This window comes from Equus asinus, chromosome 21, assembly GCF_041296235.1.
Source record: "Equus asinus isolate D_3611 breed Donkey chromosome 21, EquAss-T2T_v2, whole genome shotgun sequence".
NCBI lineage: Eukaryota > Metazoa > Chordata > Mammalia > Perissodactyla > Equidae > Equus > Equus asinus.
This window is the reverse complement of record NC_091810.1, coordinates 53,180,138-53,205,900: the sequence shown is the minus strand read 5'-3', so window position 1 is coordinate 53,205,900 and position 25,763 is coordinate 53,180,138. Positions and strand designations below refer to the sequence as shown.

Genomic DNA, 25,763 nt, shown 5'->3' with positions numbered 1-25,763 from the left:
ACATTCTCAACAATTAGGCAGTTAGCCCAAGATCTCTCTGTAAAGAGGCATTGTAGTGTAACCGTTCTGGAGTCACCCCACTTGGGTTCAAATACTGGCACTGCTTGTAAGGGTTGGGTAGCTTGGGCAAGTCCCTTAACCTCACTGAGCCTCAGTTTCCTCACCTGTAAAATGGGGAAATGATAGTACTTCCCCCATGTTGCTCGTGTGAGGCCTCCATGAGCTAATGCCAGGGCAGGGCATGTCAACAGATGCGAGTTATGATGGCTGTCCTGTATTTCTCAGAATCCTAGAAAATAATGACTCTGTTTTAGAAGGCAGGGCCAGCATCTGGGTGGGTGTTCCTCAGGAGGCGAGGCTCTGCAGCTCCTGGGCCTTCCTCCTTTTGCAGGCTTTTTTTTTGGCATGCCTGCAGCCAAGTCTGGGAGGGTTTCCTGGACAGAGGTCCTCGTGGCCACTGCCTTAAGACGTGCAGCCTGGGCGGCAGCTGCCACTGCTCTCCCATCCAGGCCACTGCAGGCAGCAGCAGCCCCGGCGGTGCGGCAGCATGGAGCTCTGCGGGGCCTACCTGCTCCTCTGCCTCTTCTCCCTCCTGACTCAGGTCACCACTGAGGAGCCAAACCCCAAGGTCAAGAAGGCTGCAAATGCCAAGAAAGGTAAGCAGGAGGGGGCGGGGCCCCTCCCCATCTTCCAGGGAGCTGATGGCCCTCTCCTTCGCTGTTCCTCATGCTCTGTCCCTTCATTTTCCTTCTTGATGAGTCCCGGGAACTTTAGTGAGGTGCCCCCTGGGGCCTGAGGGAATTCTCCAGTAGCAGGGGCAGTTGTCAGAACTATAAGGATCACTGATTCTCAGAATCAGAAAGAACCTTCCAGATCATCTAAACTGACATCCGCTACCCCCTCCCCCAAGTATATTTTAAAGAAATCAAACCTTTGGCTTGGCAGTCTGGAGATGCTCAACTCTCATCAGGGAGAGCCGACGGGCTCTGCCTTGTCATCTCTGAACTTTGGGTTTCTCAACTGTAGAATGGGAATAGTGACATTTTCTCAGAGGCATCTTGTGAGAATTTAATGAGACAAAACATATAAAGTGCACAGCCCAGTGCCTGGCACATAGGATATACTTGATACACAGGGAAAAAATTGGAACAAGTTAATTCTCAGTTCTATAGTGTATCACAGCCTTGAGGAAATAAAAATTTTCAAACCCAAACTGGACTCTGGAAGTAGCTTTGCTTCCACTCTGTCACCTCTGGGGTGTGGGGTGTCCTTGGGTTGTCTTGGCTGCAGCCAGGCCTGCCCTTGGAGCCCTGCCTGCAGTGACGTCACCCCAGGCTGTGTTGAGACAACATTAGCAAAATGCCATGGCAATGACCCGAACTGTCAACCCCCCAGGGCTCAGAGGCCAGGAGAGAGAGTTCCAGGGGATGAGAGTGCAGATTTAGGCCAAGAACCAGGCGGCTAGGGCCAAGAGCACAAAAAAGGCAGAGTGAGGGGTGTGGGCCACCCTCAGGCCCCTCTCTGAGCCTCCTCTGTCAATGGACAGCTGCTCATTGGCCATGGACTAGTGATGTACAGAAAGGCACATCAGGACCATGGAGACTGACGGGGCTGCGACAAAAGAGGGCAGATCTGGGTGCTGATGGAAAATAATCTCCAACGTTCAGTTTATAAAGTAAACAAAAGTTCAAAACAGAATGGATACTGTGCCGACATGTTTTGAAAAAGGGATTTATATAAAAATATGTATTTACCTGTATCTGCATAGAATTTTGCTGGAAGGATCCACAAGAGTTAGTAACAGTAATTACCTCTGGGAAGAAAAACTGAGGAGCTGAGAGCAGTCTCAATTGGGAAGGAGATTTTAACTTTTTGAACTGTTTTTTATTATTATATGCATATATTATCTTCCAGAAAATGTTCATTAAAAGGAGAAGACAATACCATGCATGGTTGTGTCCATGAGCATTAGCTAAAATTGCCACCAAGGGATGTTCTTTCTAAAGGCAAATAATAGAATTTTTGAATGTGGAAAATAGTTGCTAATTTCTCAATTACCAAAGATTTAGTATTTATCTATTTCATTATGTAAATCATGTATTTGATGATGTCAAAAAGGAGAAGGTCAGACCACACGATGCCTTGGTCCTCTGCAGCTGTCATTCAGACCCTGGCCCCAAGTGGGCTTCATGGAGCTGCCCCTGGAGGTCCAGGATCCCCAAGGCCCGCAGCACAGCCGACAGCAATGGGAGCGTCCTGTTCTGCCCCAGCCTCTCACTGAAACCCATCTCAGTGTTTCGACTCGCCTGGGTCTTTCTTCCTGCCACCTCTTGCCACATATACAGCAGATGCTTGTGGAGCTCTTTCTCCACATGGGGCCGATGGGTGTGCCGAGCACCCTAGCAGAGGGTCACTGTCCCTGCTCCTAAGATGCAAATCGACATGAGAGCCACAGTGGTTTTACTCTGGAATACACTAAAACCCAGGTGCCCAGGGCCCAGCCCGGGAAACGCTGGCTTGGGGTGTGGGCCCCAGCATCCGCCTTTTCCTTGAGTCTCCAGCGATTCCTTGGAGCTGCCAGGATTGAGGATCACAGGGAGAATCTAGTTGTCGGCCCGTGCACCGAAGTCAGGGAGGGAGTCCAGAGGAGGGCCTTGACCCAGGAGACCCCTTGGTGCCAGGGTGAGGGCATGTCACAAGGTGGTGAGACCAGCTGACAGAGGAAAGGACAGCATGTGCTGAGCCCCGACCCCAGCCCCCAGGGTCGGGGGAGGGGGGAGAGCCCAGGGTGCTTCTGGGAACTCATCTGCTCATGGGGTGGGGTGTGGCCTGAGTGGCTGTGCGGGGGTCAGCCAGAGGTGAGGCATGCAGGGAGGGCTCCGGCAGCTGGAGCTCCAGGGCCCTCAGGGCCATGCCTGGCAGAGGAGCTTGGGGGCGGGGGGGGGGGTCACACAGGGGGTCCTGGGCCCTTAGAAATGGACTGGGAGACCTGGAGGGCATCCACTCCAATAACTTGCATCAGGCTCTGAGGCTCAGAGATAGAGGGCAGCACAAGGGCCTCCTGACTGCTCACCCAGAGCTGTGGAGATGCCCCTACTCCCACACCTTCCTGGGGTGGACTACTGCTAGCGCCTTGCTCCTTGGCCAGTCCCTGGAGGGCCCCTTGCACACACAGGCACCTCGGTGCAGATTATAAAAGGTTCCCCCTCTGAGCTGACAAATTAAAGAAAGGCACACCTTTCTCTGGTCTGGTCGGACAGCATAGCCAGGGCGAGGCTCAGGGGCTAGAAATGGGCCCCCACTTGTCCTCTCAGCTGAGTGCCCTTGTGCAGTACCCAACTTGCACAACCTAACATAGCACCCTGTGCTGGTGCATCATGTGATGGGGTACAGACCTGCTGTGAACTGGCTGAGGCAGAGGGCCAGTGTGAGGCACGCATAACCCAGTCAGGCTAGTTTGCCAGCCCAAATCCTTCCTTTTTTGTCTTGCTCATCTGGCATTTTTTCCTCATATTTGATAAGTTACGTCACCAATTTCTGTACATACAAGTATGTTTCTTGCCTGTGTTTGCGATCCCTGTGATTTCCCTGCAAAGGCATCTTATGGGTGGACAAAGGCTCTGACCTCACCCCTCATGACCGTGGACTTCATGCAAGCCCGGCCAAATGGCCCCTGGAAGTGCTTCTCCACCCTCTGCTCAAGCTGAGCACAGCCTTTCCTGAAACCCCTGGGATTTCAGAAAGCCTGGGATCCACCCACAGGCCCTCAGCTTACACACACATGGAGAAAGACACTTCCACCTGCCACTGCAGACTCTGCATAAGCAGCTCCCGACAGGGCCTTCCTGCTCCGGATGCTCACGTTGGGAATCTGTGTGCTGTCACGGAGAGAGGGAAGAGCAAGCCTGCAGCCAGGTGGACGTGGGTTCGGGCCAGCCCTGCCAACTGCTGGCTCTGCCATCTTAGGCGAGTTGCTTCAGTCTGGCCTCAGTTTCCTGTCTGTGAAGCAGTGGTGGCATAGAACACACACATTACCCAGGTCACAGGGTCGATCATGAGCCAAGCTCTGGCCACATGCTTTATTTCTCTTAGTCTCTAGTCTTCTCCAGAGTCCTCGAGGTGGGGATATTGCCCCCTTACAGATGAGGAAACTGAATTCAGAGAGGCTGAGCAACTTGCTCCGGGTCACTCACTTCCATGCAGCCTCAGAGCCCAGGCACACGCGGACCTGTGCTGCCGGCCTCGGCCCCAGGCTGGAGCGCCTGCCCTGCTGGTCCTAGGCCTGTTCCTCCAGCTTGGGCAGGTGAACCTGGGAGGTCTCCGGGGCCAGTCTGCCCAGTCCCTGCCCTGCCCCAATCCCTTCCCCACATGTCTGTGATGGTCTCCACTTCCTTCTGACTCATCCTAGATGTCGTGACCCCGAAGATGTTTGAGGAGCTCAAGAGCCAGCTGGACAGCCTGGCCCAGGAGGTGGCCCTGCTGAAGGAGCAGCAGGCCCTGCAGACGGGTGAGTGCGGAGGCAGCCTCTCTGGGCAGGGGCACACCAGAGAGAAGGGCTCAGGCCGGCAGCCAGCAGCGTGCCTGTGCCTCCAGCCAGCCCCGGGGCCCCAGCTGGCTCTGTTAGGCCCGCCCTGAAGGCCAGGGGCACCGGGTCAGGGAGTCCCCTCCTCAGCCTGCTTCCTCTAGGGGAGATCCCCTGATGTGTGTGGAAGTGGGACTATGCCAAAAGGACAAAAGGCTTTCCCACAGACTCCACTACTGCCCCTTGGAAGCATGGCCCCCCAAGTGCTCAGTGGGGGAGGCAGTGGCCCACCCTAATGAGCTCCCAGGAGACTCTCCACTCAGGTGGCCCCCACAGCCCTGGGGGCACGTTGGCTTCACTCCCTGTGTGTCAGCAGCTGCGGAGCTGGGGCACAGTCAGGTCGCTGCCACCTGCCCAGCGCTGCCTGGCCAGCCCTCCTGGGCAATCCTTTCTCTCCCTGTCCACCATGTTCCTTCATATCATCTCCACTTTCCACCCATCTCTGACTCCTCTACCTCTTCAGTAGAGAATATAGACCAACGAGAACAGGAAACATGAGCTTGCTGCATGCCTGGCCCTGTTCTAAGTGCTTTCTGTACATTAACTCATCCTTCACAGAAACCCAAGCGTCGGCCTATTCCTATAAGCCCACCGCCATTTTCCCCTGAGAAGCTGAGTGTCTTACCAACAACCGAGAGGGGCAGACTCTGCTCTTAGCTCTGGTCTGCTGTCTTTCAAGTGATCATCTGGGAATCACCTCGGCCTCTTAGGAAATCTACAGCCCTCCCTGTGCCCACAGCCACCCTCTCACCTGTGGCTTCTCTGACCAAGGTGCATCCATCTCCTGGGCCTCGGCCCTCCCCTTCCCATTTGCTTCCTCAGAAACCTCCGGGACACTTCCTATTAGGTAGTTTTCACATTCAGCTTCCAACTCAGATCTTTTCTTTCAGCATTCACACGGGCCGTCCTTCTGTCCCTCTAAAGTGCCACACTCTGTCCCTCCCACCAGAGGGCCTTTGCACATGCTGTTCTAGCGCCCTGAATTGGGCTCCTCAAGATCCACCTAATTAATGCCTCTAGCTTCACCTTCTTGTGACTCTCTAATCCCTCGTCTCACCAGGCTCTCATAGAATGATGTTCTCTCCTTCATTGCATGTATTGCAGTTTGTAATGTCAGATTCATTCGCTGATTTGTGTCTGCCTCCCCCACTAGGCTATAAGCCCCAGGAACACAGAGGGCTGTGTTTCCTTTGATTACCTCTGTCTCTCCCGTCACACTGCCCGGCCTAGTGCCTGTCACATATCAACACTCAGGAAATCTTTGTCAAAGGAAGGACAAAAACATGACTTTGGACAATTTGTTTAACATGGGAGGTAGGGGAAGGGGGCTCTATAAAAGAAGTATCTACCAGGGATGTTCTGGCTTCAAGTAATAGAAAACCTAACAGTGGCTTAAGCAAAAAGTGAGTCTGGAAGTAGGTAGCTGCTTTTGTTTAGAAGCTTCGCCTCATGGTTCCAAGATGGCTTCCCTAACCCCAGGCATCATGAGCGCATTCCAGGCAAGAAGGAAAGGAAGAGTCTTTGACTTCCATCCTGTTGACCAAAACCTGTAGCTTCAAGGCAAGAGTGAAGCTTTTCCAGCCTCCGTAGTGGAGACAGACAAGGGAGAAGGGAGAAGGGTGTTGTTTGGGTCAACCAACACTGTCTGCCACAGAGGGGATGTTTAAAAAGAGCACAGTGCCACTTCAGCCTCAGTTTCCTCAATAAAGCGGAAGGGGTGGGAATAGATTTGCAGGGCAAGTTCTAAGGTCTCTCTCACGTCTAAGCTTTGTTCTTGCACAAAGTCCATGTAACCCAGATGCCACTTGCCCCCTCAGGTGGGGTGATGTGATGGGGACCTCCCTGCAAAACTCCATGGCATATGGAGGTCCAGACAACCCCCTCCACGTCTCCTGGCCTCCTTGGGGAGCTTCCCCCTCTCATCGTCTTCTCCTTTACTCCAACAACCCGCAAACCCCCTTGTCAATCACCCCACCCAAAGCACTCCTGAGCTCTGTCGACCTAGCCAAAGAGCTGAGAGAATGAGAGCTTAGGGGAGCAACCCTCCCCTCCTGCCATCTGCCCCTTCCTTCCCCAAATCAGTGAATGCACGTGAGGTGCCCACCCAGCGTGGCTCTGCCAGGCTAAAGGAGGCAGAGGTGACCCGGCCAGGGCCCTGCTCTCCTGGAGCCTCCATACCTTCACGGAATCGGTGTATTCACTGGAGCCCTTAACGCTCGTGTAGGGAGATGCAGAGAGCATGGCAGGAGCCCAGGCATGGAAGAGGGCTAGCATGGATCAACAGGATCGTAAACAGATGGGAGCAACAAGATGTTAGTGACGACGATAAGGTACTAGGACTAACATTTATTGAGGACTAACTGTGTGGGAGGGGGTGTTGCAGGTAGGGCTCCCAGAAAGCAGCCCTGAGCTGGAGTTCAGCTGCAGGAGGTTTATTAGGGAGTACCCTTAGGATTGGCACCTGAGGAAGGGAGGGGACAGGCGGAAGCAGGAGTGGACAGAGGGAGAAACTGAGCTGCACTCTGGTTTCAACGAGAGCCTCAGGCCACTGCAGAGGGAGCCCTGATGATGGAGGACCCTTCAGAGCTGTCCCGAGTTGGGGCAGGAGGGATCCCTGGCCAGTCCCTGGGTGCAGGCTGCTCTGGGAAGCGGCCTGCCTTGGGCGAGGTGGCTGTCATCCATCACAGCCATCTGCAAAGGGGGCTGAGAGCTAAGGGCTGGTTCCTGCAGCGCTCTCAGCAGCTGGGGTCCTTCATCCCCAAAGGGGGTCCAAGCAGCAAGTCAGTGTCCCCGGCAGGAGGGAAAGGCAGTGTGGGGCCAGGCTGGGAAGGGCAATGAAGGCCGGCTTGGATAAGCCGCAGGACAGCGTGGGGTAGGGCCGCCTGACTTGGCACAGAGTCTGTGCGTAAAGACACCTCGTAGAGCTTCAGGCCCCAAGTTTAGAGTTCCCGAGTGTCAGACGTCCACGGGGACATGAGACGTTTGTTGAGTGAGTGGAGGGGAAGTAACTGAGTGAGCGGGTGAGTGAGCGGATGGGAGGCGAAGTGCACACCCACCCCTAACATTTGCAAGGTCTGCAGCAAGAGGACAAATGGGGACACACGCCCCATCTGTCTAAATATTTAAGATATAAACCAAGCTAAAGAAGAAGCTGCTAAGTAAAAACACATTCTATCCTCCTAACTTGACCAAATATATACCTTCATCACAACCTTTGAGGCCAGACTCAGATTTAGAATTCTTGGAGGTGTTGGAATTCCATGCCTGAAGGAGCCGGCCCCTGGCCCACAGCCTGTGCCACCTCTTCTGTCTGAGGGTCTTGCAGTCTCAGCTCTCAGCCCCGGCCCCAACCAGCTCTCAGGAGCACTGACCATGGAAGAGGCGCCTGGCAGGTGCTGGGAGCTTGCCTGGGCTTCCTGGCAGGGACTTGGGCTCCTGGGTACCTGGAGTGTGGTCTAGGCTCTGGGTGTGCATGGCCCCGGCCCTGCAAGCTGCTTGATCTTATGGAGGGAAGACCACAGCAGGTGGCTCTGGCTGGGCTCCCTGGGAAGCTCACTCTGAGATGGGGTTTATTTATTAGGGGGAGTCCTTGGATCCCACCCGTGCAGGTAAGGGAAGGAAGCAGCCCATCAGAGGGGGAACTGGGCAGCAGTACAGACCAGATGCCAGCCTCTGCCACCGCAGGGAGCCCCGAAGCTGAAAGGGCCCTTGAGAATTGTCCTGCCTTGGGCAGAGATGACCCGCCTTTACACTCCCACATCCCTCCAGCACTGGAGGTGGCCTCCTGGGAAGGGGTGTGGCCTTGAGCTAGAGGGTGTCTGCAGCTGAGCGCTGACCTCGCTCCCAGCGGCCGGAGCACCAGGACGTCTTGAATGGGGATGTGGGCTCTGCATCAGCGTCCACCACAGCACGGCCCTCTTGCCTGGGTCCGGGGCCGTCCAGGACCGGTGGGATGGATGGGGACGGGATGGAGGATGGCGCGGGCCGGCCCCTGGTGGTTGTCACTTTGCCTCGGGAACCGGAGACCTTCGATGACGGCCATTTCTCCCCCTCCCAGTCTGCCTGAAGGGCACCAAGGTGCACATGAAGTGCTTTCTGGCCTTCACCCAGGCGAAGACCTTCCACGAGGCAAGCGAGGACTGCATCTCGCGCGGGGGCACGCTGGGCACCCCACAGACGGGCGTGGAGAACGACGCCCTGTACGAGTACCTGCGCCAGGCCGTGGGCGCCGAGGCCGAGATCTGGCTGGGCCTCAACGACATGGCGGCCGAGGGCGCCTGGGTGGACATGACCGGCGGCCACATCGCCTACAAGAACTGGGAGACCGAGATCACGGCGCAGCCGGACGGCGGCAAGGTCGAGAACTGCGCCGCCCTGTCGGGTGCGGCCAACGGCAAGTGGTTCGACAAGCGCTGCCGCGACAAGCTGCCCTACATCTGCCAGTTCGCCATCGTGTAGCTGGCGGCGGGGGACGGCGGCGGGGTGGGGTAGGGTGGGGTGGGGTGGGGGGTGGAGGAGGGGGGTGGGGGGGTGGAGGAGGGGGGTGGGGAGGTGGAGGAGTGGGTGGGAGGGTGATGGTGGGAGGGAGCAAGGGGGTGGGGAGGCCGAAGGAGGGGCGGGGTCGTGGGGGGCCGGCAAAGGGGCCGCGGGGACCTTCCCGCCCCGCCCCCGCTTGCCGGGCACCCCTCCTTTTGCAAATAAAGTCGGTGCTGCCTCGCGGAGAATGCTTCGGTCTGCGCCGGCCCGCGGCGCGGCAGGTTTCCAGGAGGCGGGCGGCCAGAAAGCCCAGGGGGAGGGCGTGTGGCAGGAGGCGGGGACCGAGCTGGGGAAGGAAGGCGGGCGGGACACACGCCTTTCACACCACGTATGGCTTCTCCCCAGGAGGACGGAGAGGAAGCCTGAGGGGAGGGAGCAAGAAAAGAACAGGGGGGAGACAGAGAACCCCGTACTGCTGCTGCCTGTTTTCTTTTTATAACCTTTTCTTTTCATATAATTTCCTACTCATAGAAAAGCTGGAAGAATTCCTGCATACCCTCCATCCAGATTTCCCAAACATTAACATTTTCCCATATTTGCTTTATCCTTTTATTTTTTTCCGAACTATTTGACAGTACGTTGCAGACATGATGCCCCCTTATCCCTATATACTTAGTATGTGTTTACTGAAAGCAAGGGCAGTTTCTTACTTAAGCACAACCCTGTTATCAAAGTCGGGAAATAAACACTGATACAGTATCATCTAAATTACAGCCCTTATGCAGATTTCCAGGCTTCCTTTTGTAGACTCCGCTTCCATGTGTTGGAATCCAGTATCCCCTCCAGGTGAGGGGGGACATTCCCACCCCCTGCTCCCTCCTGTTGTGGATCCATTTTGTGATGCACTGACATGCTGAGTCCTGCTGGGGGCGGGGTGGGGCTGGGGAGTGAGAGCACAGGCTGCCCCCAAAGAGATTTGCACCCCATCTTTCCCAGCACACTCTGGGGACTGGTCTAGGAGCCAAGTGTGACAGTTGCCAACAGTGACTAACTGGCGTGTCCCCCTCCTTCTTGCTCCTCGCAGAAAGCTCCCTGCTAGCAGTAACAGCTACCACTTACTGAGCCCACCATATTGCAGGAAGTTTACTCACGTTGCCTTATTTAATCTTATCCATCCAGGACAAGATGTGCTATTATCCCCTAGTAGAAAAGGAAGTCGAGGCTCAGGGAAGTTAAATGACTTCCTTTAGTCACACAGGATAAGTAGCAGAGCCAGGATTTAACCAGGGCTGATTCCAAGGGCCTCAGCAATCCCACCACCACTGTGATGGAACTCTCCTGAAATAAAGCATCAGGGGCTGGCCCCGTGGCCGCGTGGTTGGGTTCCCGCGCTTCGCTGCAGGCGGCCCAGTTTCGTTGGTTTGAATCCTGGGCGTGGACATTGCACCGCTCATCAAACCACGCTGAGGCAGCGTCCCACATGCCATAACTAGAAGGACCCACAATGAAGAGTATACAGCTATGTACCGGGGGGCTTTGGGGAGAAAAAGGAAAAAAATAAAATCTTAAAAAAAAAAAAATCAGAAAAGTGGCCTAGTGATTTCCAGAGGCTATTGGCCAGCTCCTGGTGTGACCTGGTCCATCCAACCACGCCCGCTGAGCTCTAGGCCACCTCCCAAGGGAAGCCTTCTTTATCTCATCAGCCATGGTTTTCTCCACTGTCGGGACATGCAGTACCTTCTCTTCCTGGTGGCCTTTTAGTGTGTCGGGCTCGCCTTCAGTAATAAATTGGTGATAGTTTGATTTGATCCATGGCGGTGGGGTGGGCTGGGGGAGGTAGCTTACAATGAACTGCATACATACTTGATACCAGATAATCTGCTCGGCATTGTCACAGAAAGCATCTCATACAGTTCAACAATTATGGGAAGACATAATGAGATCCAGCATAGGTGCAGAAACAGGCTCAGTAGGGTGATGCAATTTGTTCAAGAGGCAAAGCTGAGACTCAAGTCTAGGTCTTGCAACTCTGAGTCTTGGCTCTTTTTACCCCACTTAGCTCTCTAGCAGGATGCTGGTGGCCAGGGGTTTTTCAAAGTTTTGGGAGTGGGTGGCTACCCGCAAGAGGGCACCATGCCCCTGCACTGTGAGTGTGGGGGCTGGTGGAGAGGCGCTGCTTGGCTCGCCTGGGGCAGGCAGCGAGCATTGCCCGCTTCCGGCAGCAGGTGGCAGTATGGGCAAGAGAATCGTTACCCATCTTTCATCAGCCACGAATGCATTTGGGACACTGAGACCTGTGGACTTCAACCTGGGGTACACCTGTCCTGGGATCTTGTCTTTATTTTAAATTTTGACTTTTGTTCATCATTGATGTTTTTTACATTAATTTTGATTTTTTGAACTATCATGTTCAAATATTATTTATCATGATCATTGAACTTTTTTGGTGCTTCCTTAAATTTCCATTCACCCCAGGTGAAGGCCTAACCCACCTCACTAGTTCTGCCCCTTTCTCAGAGGTACAAAATTTAGAGAATTTTCCAAGGTGTATATAAACGATGATATGAAGTTGGTTTCTAGATCTTCAGCTTCTGTATTGCTCTACCAGAACTGGCAGGGGAGCCCTCTTTCATAATCACCCTTTCCCCTCCTTACCAAGGTGTGTTGCCCTCGTATGTAAAAAGCTGTGGGGAGGCCAAACAAAGGGACAATTTGAAATATTGGTGTAGGTGTTGCGGAAGCAAAAGACTGGGTAAAAACTCCTTTTGCAAGTTTAGTGGTTTCCAGTTCTTTGCCTTCAACAACTTTGGAGCAGAGCCTAATCCAGCTCTTAGCTCATATAGACTGTGCAAAATCATTTCCAATGATAGAGCACTTTTGACCTGTACTTTAGAAGAAGTCCAAATATTAAGCGACATTCTTTTCAGTCTCACTAACTTATTTATCTGAACAAGGTTTCTCAATATTTACAACTCTAAAAGTGAAAAGTCAGAATATTGATGCTGAACCTTGCTTCACTCTAGGATACATGAACCAATTAAAGAAAAATCCATCCATGTGATTAAGAGATTCCTGTTTAAGGACCGGCCTATGGGTGTAGTGGTTAAGTTCATGTGCTCTGCTTCAGTGGCCCGGAGTTCGCAGGTTCGGATCCCGGCGCAGACATACATGACTTGTCAAGTGATGGCAGCATCCCCCAGACAAAATTGAGGAAGATTGGCACAGATGTTAGCTCAGGCCCAATCTTCCTCACGAAAAAAACAGAAAGAGAGAGATTGCAGTTTAATCATGTGTATAAAAATATGTAATATATCTGTGATGTTTTGCTCAATTGGGTACTAACAGTAAGTGTTTTGAGAGAATGCTAGCAAAATAAGTTTGAAGAGCACCAGCGTAAACCCTTTCTCTGAGAACAATGCATTTGAAAGTTGAGCGACTCTCCAGCAAAAGGCGGCAGTTTCTGTAAGGGTCTTCTCTGTTAGCTTGTTGTTCCTCACTAACTTGCTGGAGGCATGTGCTCAGGCCCCACCTGAGCCTTGCTCTCTCCTTGTCCCATCACTGCCACCACTCCTGTTCCTTATCCTCTTTTCACATTTGGCCATTCCTACAGCTTTCCTCAGCCTAGCCCGTCCCAGCCAAGGGGAGGGAGAACCAAGGGAGGAAGTAGAGATGGAGACCCCCAGTGTGGAGAAAGGGGTGCCCTGGGAAGCCTGCGGCTGGTCCTGGTGGCACTAGCCTTGGGATCCTGGAGAAGGCCTGTGGGGCATGTCAGCCCCACATCTACAAAATGAGGTCTAGACTAGATGCTCTCTTAGGACTCTTGAGTCCAGGCTTCTGCCCAGCTGTCCTCGGGAATGTCTTTTGTAGAATCCTCTCCAGAAAAGAAAGCGGTTTGGTGACTGTTTCCTCTGCACACGAGGCTCACCCCCTACACTGGCCATCTCATTTTCTGCAGTGACCACAGGCCCTTGCTTCCTCTCCCTTGCATCCCAAATTCAGGTGCAAGTTGAGATGCCTGGTGGACACCGCCACCTACAAGTCCTTCGGTACCTAAGTCAACATGTTTCAAAAAGGAACTCAGCATCTTCCCACTCCATCTTCTTCCCTTCCTGAGTCCACCTACTCCATGGGAGGTCCCCACCTACCCAGTCACCGAAGCCCCAGACCTGTGAGGCATCATGGGTGCCTCAGTCTGTCACACTCGAGATCCAAATAATCATCAGGACCCCATTATTTTACTTTCTGAAGAAGTCCCTGGTCTGTCCCCTCCTCTCAGCTTCCGTTGCTACTGGGCCCATGTCTCCTGCTTGAACCATTGCAAATAACATCCTTCCCGGTTCCCCATCTTCCCCCACGGCTCTCCCACCCTCCCTGAACCAGAACCTTTACTGCACAACTGCTAGTTGCACAGCAGAGAAGGCTGGTCCACGCCTTGCTCAGAGGTGGCCTGCAGAAGGTGGCCTTCCCTCCACACATACACACATATTTGCTTCAACTGAAAACATCAATCCGCTGGTGTGTCCCTGATGCCTTAAACCTCCAGGCACATTCTTTCTTTGATTTTGGCTTCACTAAGAGAAGATGGAGATATTAACAAAAACAAAATGAACAATGTATATGCTCCCCATGTGTGCTGGGCACTGACCCAGAAGCCCCTTACTGCATCCTGGCAACAACCCAGAAATTATCTCATTTAATATTCATAATCACCTAAGGGAGAGGTATTACCAAACTGGTTTTATAGTTGAGGAAAATGAGAGAGAGGATAATTTTTCCAAGAACATCCATGGATGGGGCTGCGATTCCCTCACAGAACTGTTGAGTTTCAAAGCCTACATCCCATCTGTTATATACATCAAGTTCTTCCTGAATCTTGAAGAAGCTTTTCAGGTGTCTCATGATGTGATTGTGAAAGGTTTGTAAAGAGGAGTTGACAGTGATGAGCATTGGTGTGTATTTGTGATTGCTGGTAGAGAATCCTGTAAAAACACATTTTCCACACAGATTTCTTAGGGCTATTTCTGAAGCCTGGTGTTAGGTTTGATGTCACCTGCTTTTATGGGTGACTCATTTATGAACGTGGTTTATGACTCTTTAAGCTAAAAATCATGGCAAGACATACAGAGCCACTAACCATTTCCTCCACTAGAGGGCACTGCTGTTTCGTGCAGTGTAAGAGCACACCCAGGAGAGAAACATCACAACGAGCAACGCAATCTTCAGATGAGAACACCAGGCATGGGGAGGTTAAGTGAACAGCCAGGGTCACGCAGCTTGCTGGCGAATGAGCCCAGAGTTTCACTTTCTTAGTAGAAAGAAGTGTTGTGCAAGCCATTTCTCCAAACAGCCAACTAGGACGTATTGTGTGCCTATCATGTGCCAAGCACTCTGCCAGGAGCTGGGGCATGGAGGCCTGGATCTTGCTCTTGAGGTGTTCACACAAGCTGGTGGGGGACTTGGCACCTTAAGGAGATCAAAGACAAAGAGATGGGGCTGGTTTGCCCAGAGAGTAGCTGTTATATTTTGCACTGTTGGGAAAACAATTGGGCAGTATTGGCGGGAAAATGTTGTTCAGATGAGGACATACAAGCCAAAGAGCTAGGTCAAAGACAAGTTGGGAAACTAGGGGTTCCTCCAATCAATCACCAAGTTTAACCAGGAAAGCCTGAAACCAGATTGAAGTTACTCACTGGCAGTGGCACAGGGTCAGGAAGAAACTCTGGACTTGGATTCCAGCTCTGCCACTTTCTAGTCCTGTGACCCTGGGGGAGTCACAGTCTCTGGGCTGTGGTTTCTTCACCTGCACAACTTGAGATGGGAGAATTAAGCATCAGAGCCAAGCTCACAGACCTGGATGAAGACAGATTTCTTAGCCTCTCCTGTCAGCCATGGCTGGCTTCTCTCTTACCACAGTCTTTTCAAGTCCCCTCTGAATTATTGTCTCCAGGGCCATGGGAGAAGGCAGCGGAGAAGGACCTGGAATCCACATATGTTAAGCTTTCACATATCCTGCTTCCATAAAGCAATTCAACTTTCTGGGGTGTTGGGAGGGCGTGCACTGGGAGGTGAGAGCAGAAGACCATTCCTTGGGGACTGTGGTGACCCAGGCTTAGGCTTACTCTCGCAGGCTGTTTCCCATCTGTGGAGAGGGCACAATGCCTCTCTCACACTGCTGTTGTGAAGACTACTATATGCAAAGCCTCTAGCCCACTGCGTGGCACACAGTTATGAAGACCTTTAGACAATGGTACCCTACATGAAAGGGAATAAAAAGCTGTGGCTTTACCTGGGTGGGGAAAAAAACACAGTGAGCTCAACTGTGAGCTAACATGACACTGTGTAGACGTTTCTCTCGGGAAGAGAGTCTGGTAACGTAGTTGGATCTGAACTAATGTGGACCAGGCCAAGTTGAAGTTTAGGTCAGTGGTTCTCAACCCTGGCCAGACATTAGAATCACCTGAGCTACTTGTAAAAAACCCAGTGCCCAGGCTGCACTCTAGACCAGTTAAATCAGAATCTCCAGCGAATGGGCCCAGGCAGTGGGAGGGTTGAAACCTCTCCAGGTGGTTCCAAGCTATGGTGGTAAAGAACCACTGGCTTAGGTGAAGCTAGCTGCCTACTAGGTTAGGATTTTGGAGGAAACCCATCAGTCCCAGAATATCTCCGCCCATGACGTGCATCAGTCTGTTTCCTACCCTTCTAAGCATTGAGCAGAGGTACCATGCACACTCATCGGGATTGGCTACAATCAGTTTGGCTACTGTTTTATATTGATTTTGACAGGAAGTAGAGGTTCGACTTGAAGGACTTGGTATAATAGGTTAATTTCAGTAGGAAGTAGGCATGTTTATCAGTTAGGATTAGATTTGGTTGCATATAATGAAAAGTCCAAAATAACAGGGCCTTAAACAAGACAGAAGTCTGAAGGTAGGTAGTCTAATGCTGGTATGGCATCTCTGTGGTCATGGGGATTCAAGGTTCCTTTTATTGTCCCATTCACCATTCTAGTGTGGGCTTTCCATCTTTGAGGTCATCTCATGTTCCCTATTGGCTGCTGGAGCTCCAACCATTATCATCCACATTCCAGGCATCAAGTAAAAGAAAAGGGAGAATGGGCAAGAAAGGTCCAGTCAGCTTCCTTTCAGGAGCCTTCTCTTTTCCTTATATTTCATAGGCCAGCGCTTCATCAAATGCCTGTCTGCAAGGAAGGCTGAGAAGTACAACCCTTTAGGTAGGTACCTTGACACCCCAAATAAAATTAAACTTCTTTAAGGAAGAAGGGGCAAAGGGTAGGTAATTAGCAGCTTGTGCCATTGAGACATTGCAGACCCAAAGCCTGAACGTGGAGGGAACTAGAAGCTGGGAGGCAGGAGAAACAAGAGACTTTGAAGAAGGAATGATGATTCATTCATCTGGTTCCCAAAACTTGCTGCCACAGGTCTTTCAGTGGGAGAAGCTTGTTTTCAACTGGGGAGCTGGGTCATGCCTTAGTTTTTTTTTTCAGCAAATTCCTGGTTCCTAAACATGGCTGCCTCAGCCTTACTTTGGGTCAGTTGTCTCATGGACCAGCCCTCTTCCTGAAGAGCCAGGACCTAGAAGGGTGTGAACCCCAGGTGCCTTCCTGCCTGCCTGTACCTGGACGGGAGAATCGTTGATGGCTGATCCTGACTCAGAAGCCACAGGGCATATCTTGGCAGACCTTGGCTGAATTCTCCAAAACTTTTTCTTTTCTGCTCCTCTGGAGAGGTAATTGCACCCTGTGTCAGCTATGGTCCCAGCAGGAAGCAGAATCCAACTCAGAGAGTTCAAAGGACTGGAGGGAAGGACCACAGGCAGTCCTTGTTCTGCATAGTTCTGATCTGCATGAATTTCAATTATTTTAGTTGTATAACACCCCCTACAAGATGGTTAAAATTTCTGTTACAGTGGTACATTAACTGTGAGCGATGGCATAAAGCTGCAATTGCTAAAGCACAATTGGACTGTTAGCTCTCCAGTCCATAAATCACCATGTAAATGACAGATGCACAGCATGACCAGTGACCAATCGTGTCACTTCTTTGCAAGCCTGTTGGTGCCTGGTCACTGCACATCTGTTATGCAATTCATGCACAGACAGCAAAGTGTGTGGTTGTGTTGCTTCCTTGTCTCTTAGTGATAAACCCATGTGCCATTTTACAAAAATGGATAATCAAAAGAGGGAAATGGCCAATATAGATGAAAATGTAGCAAAGAAATGGAAGGTGATAATGCTGGAAGTGAAATTTGAGTAGAATACAGATGGAGTTACAGGATAGCTGACTGTGGGAAGGTTGTCACTGCTGCCATTTGAGACTCTAGATATGCAGCTGGAAGAACCTAGGGAAGATGAATTTAATACATAAATGAGAAAGTGAAGAAAGTGACGAAAAGGATGAAGATGTCCCAGAAGAGGTGACGCCAGCAAAAACCTGCAGTAAAGGAACCCTAGGAGGTATGTTGTGACATTGAAAGTAAAAGGGATAAAATGTTGAAAGCTGATCCAAACTTAGAAAGGAGTATGACAATTTGCCAAGGCAAAGAAAAGATGCTCACTCCTTATCAAGATATATGACAGGAGGAGCAAGCAAGCACTGTTCGAACTATTCTTGGTAAGACTTTTACAGAGAAATGCTTTCAATGTTCCTGATGTTTCAAATTAGTGTATTTAATATTAATTTTTAGTCCTTTTTCTCTTATTGATGTAAGAGGGTTTTAATGTTTTGACAAACATTTTGAAATGCCATTCAACAGTCATAACTTTTCCCATTGATTATTAAGGTTGTTTTGCAAGGTTTCAGCTTGCCCGGTCATTTTTACAGTCCCAAACTGCTGTGTGAAGTGAGGATTCCTGTATTTACAGAGATATGGGCATTACCAGTAAATGGGCCAAGGATAGCAGGGCATCCAGGGGCTCGCCACCGCCAGGAGCATCCTGTAGGGCAGACGGGCCAGGAGAGCAAAGAGTGCTGCTGGAGCCGTGGAGCAGGGACACACGGGAAGAGGTCTCTTTGCGAAGGGACCCAGTCACAGAGAGAAATGTGGCCCAGATCACAGAGGGGACTGGGAGAAATACCCCATCACCTGTCTCTGCCCACCCTCCCGACTCTGCAGGTGCTTCCCACTGGGTGAACCCAGTGGAAAGGCAGCTAGCAGTAGGTCCGGGCAGTGCAATCTGCTCAGGCTCCCAGGGCACACAGAGGGCAGGCGAGTGGAGCGTGGATGGGGCGTACGTGTGCTTAATGCTGTGCTGTCATTTTACGTCCAGGCCCCGCAGTCCAGGACAGTTGCCTGCACCTCTGCTGCTCAGTGTTAACGTTACCTTGTACAGACTAAGTGCACAGAGACGGGAATCTCAATGTGGGGCTCCTTCTAACACCCGCTGTGCTGCAGGACCCCTTGGTGCTGCTTTTCCTGTTGGCTGGGACACAAAACCCAAAGAGTTAGAGGTCAATAGGGAGGAGAAAAAGCAAACTCAGTGTTTTCCAGGCAGTGTTTATAAGAAAAATTCCTATTGACAGTTCCCCAAACTCAGTAGATTTTAAGCAAGATGGGCTGGGGAAGTTTCAAATTACATTCTAAATACAACTGACAGAATGTCAGGGCGGGCGTGGGTACATCTCTCTCAGATGTTACCGCATATAGAGCATATTGCTTGGGATCAAGTTTTAAAGCATTTTACTTTCTGACATGAGAGTTTCTGTAGCTTATGTTTTTGTGCGTTTTAGTTACAGCTTTGGAAATCTATTGAGGGTCTTTGGGCATTCATTAAACAAAAACTTGCTATTTAAATAGGAAAGAGGGTCTGATTTCTACGAACAGTCTACTGGGAGGAGATAGCTGTATGTAGCTCGGTTGCTCTGGCGCTGGCTCAGGGATGAGCTGCCGCACCTAGGAGGTCCCAGTCACTGGGGGTCTGCCCACTAAGCCCACTTAAGTCACCCATGCTGCCAGCTTCCTTGCAAGAGGATGGAGACGCTCAGTGGGGCCGAGTTTCTCACCCTGGGCACTACTGACATTTTGGGGCGGATAATTCTTTGTTATGGAGGCTGTTCCATGCATTGTAGGCTGTTTAGCAGCATCCCTGTCCTCTACCCACTAGATGCCAGCAGTACCCGGCTCCAGCTGTGACAGCCCAAAATGTCAGCAGACATTGCCAAATATCCCATAGTGGGGCAGATGGCCCCCCGCTGAGAAGCTGAGCAGCTGTGAGGGAGAGGGCACCTGGGAAGCCCTCACAGAAAGGGGCCTCAATGCTCATTGAGGCAGACGTTATTTGTTTGATGCTTCAAATTCCAACTTCATCACTCATGACTTACAAAGAAACCATATTTCCCAAGCCAAAATTCAGGACACATGACCTAACAAAGGCTTTTTGAAAAAAAGAACTCTCCTATGATTTGATTTATTCACAGCAGTATACAGTTTAAATCTCGTTTGTATAGGTTGGTTTCCTCCTCTCTTCCCTCTTTTATCCTTTTCAGGCCTTTCCCTTGAAGAATCTCTTGCATGTCTAATCCCATCCCAGCTTCTGCTTCTAGGAGGACTTGAACTGGTTCAGTGACTCAAAAAGAGTAGTACTGGGACCAAAGAAACATAGGGTCACGGAGGTGCCACTTAGATGGCTCTAACAGAACCTGCTGCAAGGAGCAGAGTTGACCGACAGCCTTGGTGCCACCCCCAGGGCCAGGAGCCCAGTCTGTCCCTGCTGCCTCTGGGCAATGACTGAGCACAGCAGGGGCACCAGTGCTGAACCATTCCCGCCCAACGAGGTGACTCCTTGAATGGGAGAGTTTAGCTTGGGGACCCCCAATGGCAAGGCCAAGATTTTCTCAGAACGTCACTGCAGTCTGAGGTTCTTCCCACCCCAGCCTTCTTTCTCTCTCTCTCTGCATGGGGTGGGGGTCAGACCTGAATGGCAGAGGGCTCTCCCTGCCCACTCCTGCTCTCTTGAACCCTTGATCCTTTGCAGCTCTTTCCCCCAGTAAATCTCTTGCTCTTCTAATCCCATCTTGCTGTCTGCTTCTCAGAAGCCCAGAGAAGTAATGGATTCCCTTCACTAAAAAACTAAAATTATATAAAACAATATATGTAGCAAAACTATATCCAAGGTAATCGAATAGTTGTGTTACTTAAAACCAGAGATGGACCAGAAAATTGGGATGTGAGATTACCCTACCTATATCTCCCAAGAGAGTGGACTGTATTTCTAAGTGAGGATTATCTGTACTAAGAACAGCCACTTCTCATTGCCTTCCCCATCCCTCTACTGGGAACCTCCTCCAAAAATTGAGAAGACACCTGCACACCAATGTTATCCTAATTCATTTTTTTCTTCCCCCCCAACATGGCTTTGGAATTCCATTGTATCCAGATGGAGGAACGGAACCATGGATCCATTCAGGTGACAGAGATATGAATCCTCTAAGCTAAGATGCTATTTCATCTCCACCCCCAAACAAACCCCCCTCCTTAGTCTTGTCCATTCCTCCTTTTCTTCCTCTTCAGATGTGATGACCTTTATCCCACCATGAAGAGATGAGACTGCGATATAGGGAAGGCTGGACCTTGAGGATCAAGCTTTGCCTTCGCAGTGAGAAAGAGAAAAGTAGCCCCTGGCTGCAGGCTCCCACCGGCCAGGTGCTCACAGCTAGGCTGCAATGTTCTCCTGTTGAACAGAGCCAGTCTCACAGATGACCAACATCAGAGAAACTCCGACACAAGAGCATTCAGTAATCACCTCTGAGCACAGACAAAAACAAGGCCACTGTGCAAACCACAAAAACCACCCAGCATCCCCACCCTCAGCTGACACAAGTGACGGCCATCTCTACCAACCGCGGCTTTAGTTATGCTGTCTTTGTCTCAACTTCTATATAAAAATGGGAATTTCTGATCATAGAATTGATCCTGCCTTCTGATAGCACCCAGTCCAGCACAAACCCCCACCTCCTTGAAACTTGCCCCGCGTCACTTAACACAAGTCTAATTGTATTATAAGTCCCTTGTCGCACCCTCCAACTGAGAGGCCACAGGACTCCTCATCGAATACAGTCTTCCTCATCGCAACAAATCAGGAAATCCAATTTTGTTCCCGGTGGACTGGGTACAAGGCATAGACACGTGGTCCACAGGGGTCAGGTCCTGGCCTGTTCTATGACGTCAGCTCCTGAGTCTGTCTCCAAGGTGCTGGATCGATCCCATGCAAGAAAAAGAGAAGAGATTAAAGGCAAGACAAGGACGAGACAAAAAGGTTTCAGTACACACAGCTGAGGCGTAGATGAACCTTCTGACTGGAGTTCCAAGTCCAACTCTATCGCTGTGTGACCTTAAGAGTTCACACAGAAGTGGAGACACATTTGACCTTCACAAGGCAGCAAAGTCAGTTCTATACGAGTCAGGGATGAGAATGTGTGTGCACAATGGGCGGCTCACAAGAAGCACTTGCTCGCAGATGGGAGGAACCAGCAGGTTGAGGGAAGCCTGAAGGTTCCCAGAACAGGAGCAGATGAACTGAGAGAGAGTGAAAATCCGATCATTTCAGGGGTAACGAAGCTGGAAAGGGGAGCCCAGGAGATATAGAAGAGGGGAGACCGAGTCCATCCCAACCGGGCCCTCCCTTGAAGCATCACTCCAGCCTACAGCCATCCCTCCAAGGGAGAAGAGACGTGGGGAGGCACTGGGAACAGCACCAGAGAACCGGTGGGGGGACCGGCAAAACGGGAGAGATGAGTGCTGAGGGATGGGTCAGGAAAGCCGGGAGAGGGACATCCACCCCAGAAGGGATCCACAGCCCACCTCCAAGCACGGCTGACGCCAGAGCCCCAGGTGGGCATGTGTGCCCCTGACCTTCCTTCTGTCAGAAGGAAGCCCCTGAGGGCAAGGCTGCAGGGCAGGCGCCAGGTCCCTGCCCACCACAGCAGTCTTCTCACCCGAGCAAGCGTCAGAAATGCACGGGCCTTTAGGGAGAACAGACCAAAATGAGTGTCGCCTTCCAGAGACTTATGAGGCCACAGTTAACAGCCCAACTTCAACTGGTGAGTGGAAGCAAAGTGTGCCGCGCAGGAACATGTGTGCCTCTAGGAAGGAGACTGAGGGAACCGTGTGCGCTCCAAGAGAGGATCAGAAAGGTTTTCTACGCTCCTCCCTGGGACCGGTCGGCTGGAGCAGCGGGCTGCTGCCAACGGTGACGGCTGCGCCAGCGGGATGGCCCGTAGGCCATGCTGTCCCCTCTCACTGCCAACATTCTTAGCTCTGCACTCAACTAGGGGAGGACTGGAGGGCGCAGATGGGAAAACGCAGGCTCCCAGAGGAAAAGCAGGCCCAGACCACGAGGCCGGGGCTCTGAGAGCGCACACCTCTTCCGTCCTCAGCGGTGAACACATGAACAGGAAACTAACCTGGACGAATGGCTCCTTCTCCATCCGCCTGTTCTTAATTGGGGGCCTAGCAGTTTCCTCATGCACACGCTGCTGGCCTCAAACCTGGGGTTAATGGGCTTCTGCGCCCTAATTAGGGCCCAGGGGTCCTCACCTCTACCCCGAGCCCATGTGGAAGTCTCCCGGGGCGGGCCAGGGAGCTCACGGCCTCCTCCGCGCTGTTCCACCCTGCGCATAGCGCGGTTCTCGCAGGGCTGGCGTCTGGAGGGAGAAGGTGGGGGCTTGCAACCGCGAGACTAACCGCCCCACCGCTCCTCACGACCCCCGGCTTCCCCAGAATCTCCGAGGCTCACGCCACGCCCTCCCCTCTATTCCCCCAGCCTTGCTCGCGGGGTCTCCCCCATCTCCAGAACTCACTCTCCCTCAACTCTCGTCCTCCGGGCTCGAGGGTCTTTCTCACCCTCTGGGCCTCTCAGGCCTCGGCATCTGTTGCCCAGTTGTCCCCACACTGGTCCATTTTATCCTGCCTTGGAAGTGGGAGGCAGGATGAAGACGAGGAACGGTTGCTTTAAACATCTGCCTCAAGATGTGCCTCACCCTCCCCTCGAAGAGGAGGTGAAGGGAGGGGCTGGGATGAGTCTGGCCTCGGGGCCTTTGCCTCACAGCCCCTGGGTGAGAGCTTTTAAACTAGAAAGATCTGGAAGAATTAGGGGCTGAGATAACCCTGGATCTTTGGGTGGAGATTTTTGTTGTTGTCATTTTGGGGGCAGCCCCTGGAGATGTCTGGGAGGGAGATGTCCCCTGGGCACCAGCAGTCCTTCCTTTAATGGTCCTCTTGCGGCAAGAACCCTTTCATGGGAATTTGCTGGAAGAATTTGACCAACCTAGGAGAAAAGTTCATTGATTCCCTTGCCCTTTCCTCGTGTCATCACTTACTTAGCATCTTATGGCGGCTGTTCAGAGAGGGGTCAAGGATGGGGTGTGTTCTGCAGAAGCTCATCCCTAGCACAGCCATTATCTTCAAAACCCTCTTTCTGATTCTTTGGGGTCTCAAAAAACTTGGGAAAGGGGACCTGGAAAATACCACTTTGGAAACTCAAGATGGGTCTACAGTATCATTGAAGTGCCCACTGTCGCCACCCCAAGCCCTGGGTATGATGAGGTGGATGGAGAACGCTCCAGAGTACCCCGCTCCTGACCTCAGCCTCTTTGGTTCTTTTTATTCCCAGGTGGCCCAAATATGGTTTTCCTCTCTCCTTCAGGTGAGAAAAATATTAGGTTGCTTTTCTTAAAGGAACCGTAGTTCTCTCTGCAGAGGTTTGGAATCAAGGCTAAATCTGGAGGTGAGCCTGTCTCTTACAGGTGCAGAATCTAAGTTTCTAGCTGCTCTGGCCTTCATTGCTCCTGAGGGCCATGACAGAGTGCATGATTTCCTTTTTCAGTATCCAAATTGAAAGTTATTAGTTCAATAATGTTGCTGAGAAATTACTGCAATATGTTTTAATTGGTTTATAGATTAACGTAGCTTGTTTGCCCGGAGTCTGTTGCCTTGGGAGCAGAGCTAGAAACAAAAGCCCAGAATTGGGAAAACTGAATAAAAATTGGTGAAGAGCCCTCGTCACATTTTATTACTGCCCCCCCCCAGCCACAGGCCCCACGTTCATTCCTCTTCTAGTTTAGAAGTGTCTTAACAGCTCAAGAAATCATGCCATGCTCGTGGAATGAGTGGGTGAATGCTACCACCTAAAGTTTGCAATCTCCTCCCCCTCCCCACCCACCTCATTTCTGGACCCTCCCTCATAGTGCTTTACGGGGCAACTTCTTCTCCACTGGCACTTAGCATCAGCACAATGTCTTGCACATAGTAGGTATTCAATAAGAGTGAATCAAAAAAACCGAACTGAAATGAATATCTACCAGAATAAATACCACACAGTTTAGTGCTATCCGCACTAAAATTCTCCATGCAGACCGAAGGAGACGTGATGTCATGTTCAATTATTGCTCAGCCCTTGGCAAGGATCTGAAGACAAATAGAAGCATCTTGATCTATTTGTGCAAGAAGTCTACGCTTGCAGCTTCTGTAGTAAGAGTAAATTTTCATCTTAAAAATCGATGTCCCTGATGGGGCTGGCCCCGTGGCCGAGTGGTTAAGTTCGTGCGCTCCGCTGCAGGCGGCTCAGGGTTTCGTTGGTTCGGATCCTGGGCGCGGACATGGCACTGCTCATCAAACCATGCTGAGGCGGCGTCCCACATGCCACAACTAGAAGGACCCACAACGAAGAATATACAACTATGTACCGGGGGGCTTTGGGGAGAAAAAGGAAAAAATAAAATCTTTAAAAAAAAAAAAAAATCGATGTCCCTGGCCTGGAGAAAATAAATTAAATTGATTTTTTATTTTTTTTAACACTGAAGACAAAAGCTTTATTATCTCAAAAGGAGCTTGTTATCCATGTTATTTAAGGAAAACATAACTGAAAATACAACTTCATTCTGGATATACTGGAGTGATTTGATGCTAGACATTTTTTAAAAGGTATAAGGCATTTTTATCTTCATTATTGGAAGTTTCTCTGTTGCTAGTGTTTCTCAAAGATACTATTTGCAGAAAAATCACTGGGTTGCCATTCAAGAGGAAGTGAGGGAGATTTCTGGAAAGATCTAACCCCTGACTTCAAGGATCACCTCTGAAGAACGCATTTCCCAATTATCTTTGCTTCAGCTGGGCCTGAGTTTCTTCATCTGTAAAATGAATGGGTTGATCACTGGATGATCTTTAACATTCCTTCTAATTCTAATTTTTCACAATTCTTTGCTGAAAATGAAAATTCTTTGGCTGAAATGAAGAGCAATTGGTCAGTTAATACCAAATTATGAATCTATCTTAGTCTTTTATCCTTAAAGATATGAGGAAAGGCTTCTGCCTCCACTGAGTCTCCCAAAGTATTTGTGTTTATAAACAAGTATTTGCATTTCAAACAGAAGCTCTGAAAATGGCAGGAGAGTGAAGTCTGGCGTCTGTAAACCAGGCATTGCTTAGAATGAGTCACAGATGTAGGGGATCAGAACTGGCCAACCCTAAATGTGTCTCTTTGGCTTGATTACTTTTAGGCACAAAAGACTCTGAATGAAATTTTGACCTTCCCCCTAACTGCCTAAAAGGATTTAAGATAGAAGCCCTGTCCCCAGGACAGGCCGTCACCATAGATAACTCTGGGTATAATAGACTGGGAGGATCCATGTTAAGCCCATTCTTATCAAAGTTCTCTCTTGGGGTCATGTTGTCTATAGATGGCCCAGCAAAC

At 51.0% G+C, this 25,763-nt stretch overlaps 1 protein-coding gene across 4 annotated transcripts; it reads left to right on the top strand.

Moving 5' to 3' along the window:
• The first annotated feature begins 411 nt into the window (after positions 1–411).
• On the top strand, positions 412–25,021 carry CLEC3B (C-type lectin domain family 3 member B). 4 transcript variants are annotated; one of them, XM_070493596.1, is made up of 6 exons: positions 412–656; positions 4,409–4,507; positions 8,640–9,069; positions 16,233–16,289; positions 20,451–20,480; positions 20,585–25,021. In XM_070493596.1, exons 1-3 carry the CDS (start codon positions 548–550, stop codon positions 9,038–9,040), a joined length of 609 nt encoding a protein of 202 aa, XP_070349697.1. In that variant the 5' UTR covers positions 412–547; the 3' UTR covers positions 9,041–9,069; positions 16,233–16,289; positions 20,451–20,480; positions 20,585–25,021. The 4 variants fall into 4 exon arrangements, with proteins under 4 accessions (XP_070349697.1, XP_070349696.1, XP_070349695.1 ...); XM_070493595.1 differs by having other exon boundaries at positions 16,563–20,480; XM_070493594.1 differs by having other exon boundaries at positions 16,233–17,531.
• The last annotated feature ends 742 nt before the right edge of the window (positions 25,022–25,763 follow it).

Bases quoted from the DNA above. Each gene is read 5' to 3' on its own strand.
- CLEC3B (XM_070493596.1), top strand. From the start codon at position 548: ATGGAGCTCTGCGGGGCCTACCTGCTCCTCTGCCTCTTCTCCCTCCTG. The intron at 657-4,408 runs GTAAGCAGGAGG...GACTCATCCTAG, and splicing joins GGCTGCAAATGCCAAGAAAG to ATGTCGTGACCCCGAAGATG. The intron at 4,508-8,639 runs GTGAGTGCGGAG...TCCCCCTCCCAG, and splicing joins GCAGCAGGCCCTGCAGACGG to TCTGCCTGAAGGGCACCAAG.